Consider the following 2,384-nt stretch of genomic DNA (forward strand, 5'->3'; position numbering starts at 1 on the left):
ATATATATATATATATATTTATAGCGTACATTATTCATATATATCATCTCGCGCCGAGAAAGGGTGAAAGAAAACAGAACGAAAGTCGAATTTTAAAATAAATAACATAACGAAGGGAAACGACGAAGTAAGTGAACTAGTTAACACACCAGCGTCGCACACTTCCTTCTCCTTTCTTTCTATTTCTCTTTCTCTCCTTCTTTCTCCCTTTTTCTAACACACGTAACACACACGTGCACACATGCGCGCAGCACACGCACAAAATACGATCTCTCGGTTTTTCTTCTTCTTCTGCGTGTTGTCGCATATTTTTTAGCAATTACAGTTAGCGTTCGCTGGATTGGTCGGCTGATCGGTGAGTCGTTGGCCCTTGTTCTGACCCATACCGCCCGCCCCCATCAGGGTTGGATCATTGTCCAGAGATTCGCTCATCTTGTCGCATATTATGTCCACCAGCTGTTCGAACACCGCCTGCCGAAATGAGAGAGAATAGAATCGATCATCTACGTGACCTCGCGACAAACGGGATCGATATATGCCTCGCGTTCGCGTCTATTCCGAGACACAATAAAACGAGATTAAAAACGTGTCAAAAATCGAAAACGCCATCTAAAAATTGCCATAAATGTTGCCTTCAATTGTGTATAGATATAAAATAACTAAAAAAAATTAGATTTTTTCTTGATAAATAGATTTGACTCTAAAAATGAAGTTAATATTTAAAAATAAAATTTATTTTCTTTTTCAAAAATTTATTATGAACATTTAAATGTTAAATAGATAATGATTAGTTGAATAACAGTTATTTAAATCATTTTCTACAGAAAATGATAGAAAGGCAACAAAAATTCAAAAATCATCTTTATATGTAATTTTATATTTTTAAAAATAAGATTTTATGCTTTTTATTTAATAAACAATTGAATTTGTGACACGCACCTTGACGTTGATGTTCTCTTTGGCCGAAGTTTCAAAGAATCGTACTCCTAATTGCTCTGCCAACTGTTTTCCCCTTTCAGTACTGATCACCCTTTCCTCTTCCATATCGCACTTGTTGCCCACAAGAATTACTTGGGCGTTGTCCCACGAGTAGTTCTTTATTTGCGTGACCCAATCCTGGACTGAATTAAAGGACTCCTCGTTTGTAATGTCATACATTAAGATGAAACCCATCGCGCCTCTGTAATAGGCCGTCGTGATCGTTCTGTATCTTTCCTGACCCGCCGTATCCTGTAAAAATAACAATAAACAATGTAATTTTATATTATAAATTTTTTTTAATTTATATTATAAATTTTATATTATAAATTTTATATTATAAATGGATATCGTCATGCGGAGTATTGCTTGCGGTATTATACGGTATTTCTAATAGTATTTTATAAGACAGATTGTTAAAACATCAATTTAATAACTAAAAACATATATTCGTTACAGGCAAGTCATTATTTTAATGACTATATTAATCTTGAATATCTCGTGTTAATATCATAATGGGCTGCTTTTCGTCAGGAAATTATATTATACGTGCATAATACATTGATTATATACTGACCCAGATTTGTAACTTGACCCTTTTGTCGTGTCTGAAGACGGTCTTCACCTTAAAGTCGATCCCTACGGTTGACACAAAAGCTGAAGTAAAAGAATCGTCTGCGTAGCGAAAGAGGAAGGAAGTCTTGCCAACAGACGAGTTGCCGATTATCAGCAGTTTAAACATATAATCGAAGTTTTGATCCGCGGCATCTCTGCCATCCTGACGCGCCATCTGTGAAGATTATTCGTATTACCTCATTTATTAATTTATGAATTCAGATAATTTCTATATTTTTATATCTAAATTAAAGAATTCATAAATTAAAAAAAAATTAATATAAATGAAAATATTCTTATCAATTTCTGGATTTAACATCTCAAAGAAAAAAATAAATTTTAAAATTTACATTTTACGTAATACAGAATTTACAAATTCAGATAATTTCTATATTTTTAGATCTATAAATTTAAAAATATATACATTAAAAAATTATAAATGGAAAGATTTTTATTAAATTTGTAGTTTAACAGAGAACATTTGATTGCAAAACTAAAGTTAAAATGTATTAAAATGTATTAAAAAATTAAATGTATTAAAATGTATTAAAATTAAAATGTTACTTTTTATATTTTTATATTTTTTAAAATGTAATACATAATTTATGATTAATAATTACAGAAGTAATTTGTTATACTTTTCCATATTTTGTAACATTTATGGACTAACGGTTTAAAAGAAAGATACACGAGACTTGTATATTGTGACTGGCTTTGTGTGTGTGTGTGTGTGTGTGTGTGTGTGTGTGTGTGTGTGTGTGTGTGTAGACATCGTGCACATACAATAAACT

At 31.4% G+C, this 2,384-nt stretch overlaps 1 protein-coding gene across 1 annotated transcript in view; it reads right to left on the reverse strand.

Moving 5' to 3' along the window:
• Nucleotides 1-312: 312 nt before the first annotated feature.
• Nucleotides 313-2,384, reverse strand: part of LOC105622119 (ras-related protein Rab-3) — a 9,628-nt gene continuing 7,556 nt past the window's right edge. The window contains 3 exon segments of the mRNA XM_012203553.1: nucleotides 313-471; nucleotides 940-1,230; nucleotides 1,556-1,768. Of these exon segments, the coding sequence (XP_012058943.1) occupies nucleotides 313-471; nucleotides 940-1,230; nucleotides 1,556-1,768 (663 nt within the window).

This window comes from Atta cephalotes (genome assembly GCF_000143395.1).
Source record: "Atta cephalotes unplaced genomic scaffold scaffold00040, whole genome shotgun sequence".
Classification (NCBI taxonomy): Eukaryota; Metazoa; Arthropoda; class Insecta; order Hymenoptera; family Formicidae; genus Atta; species Atta cephalotes.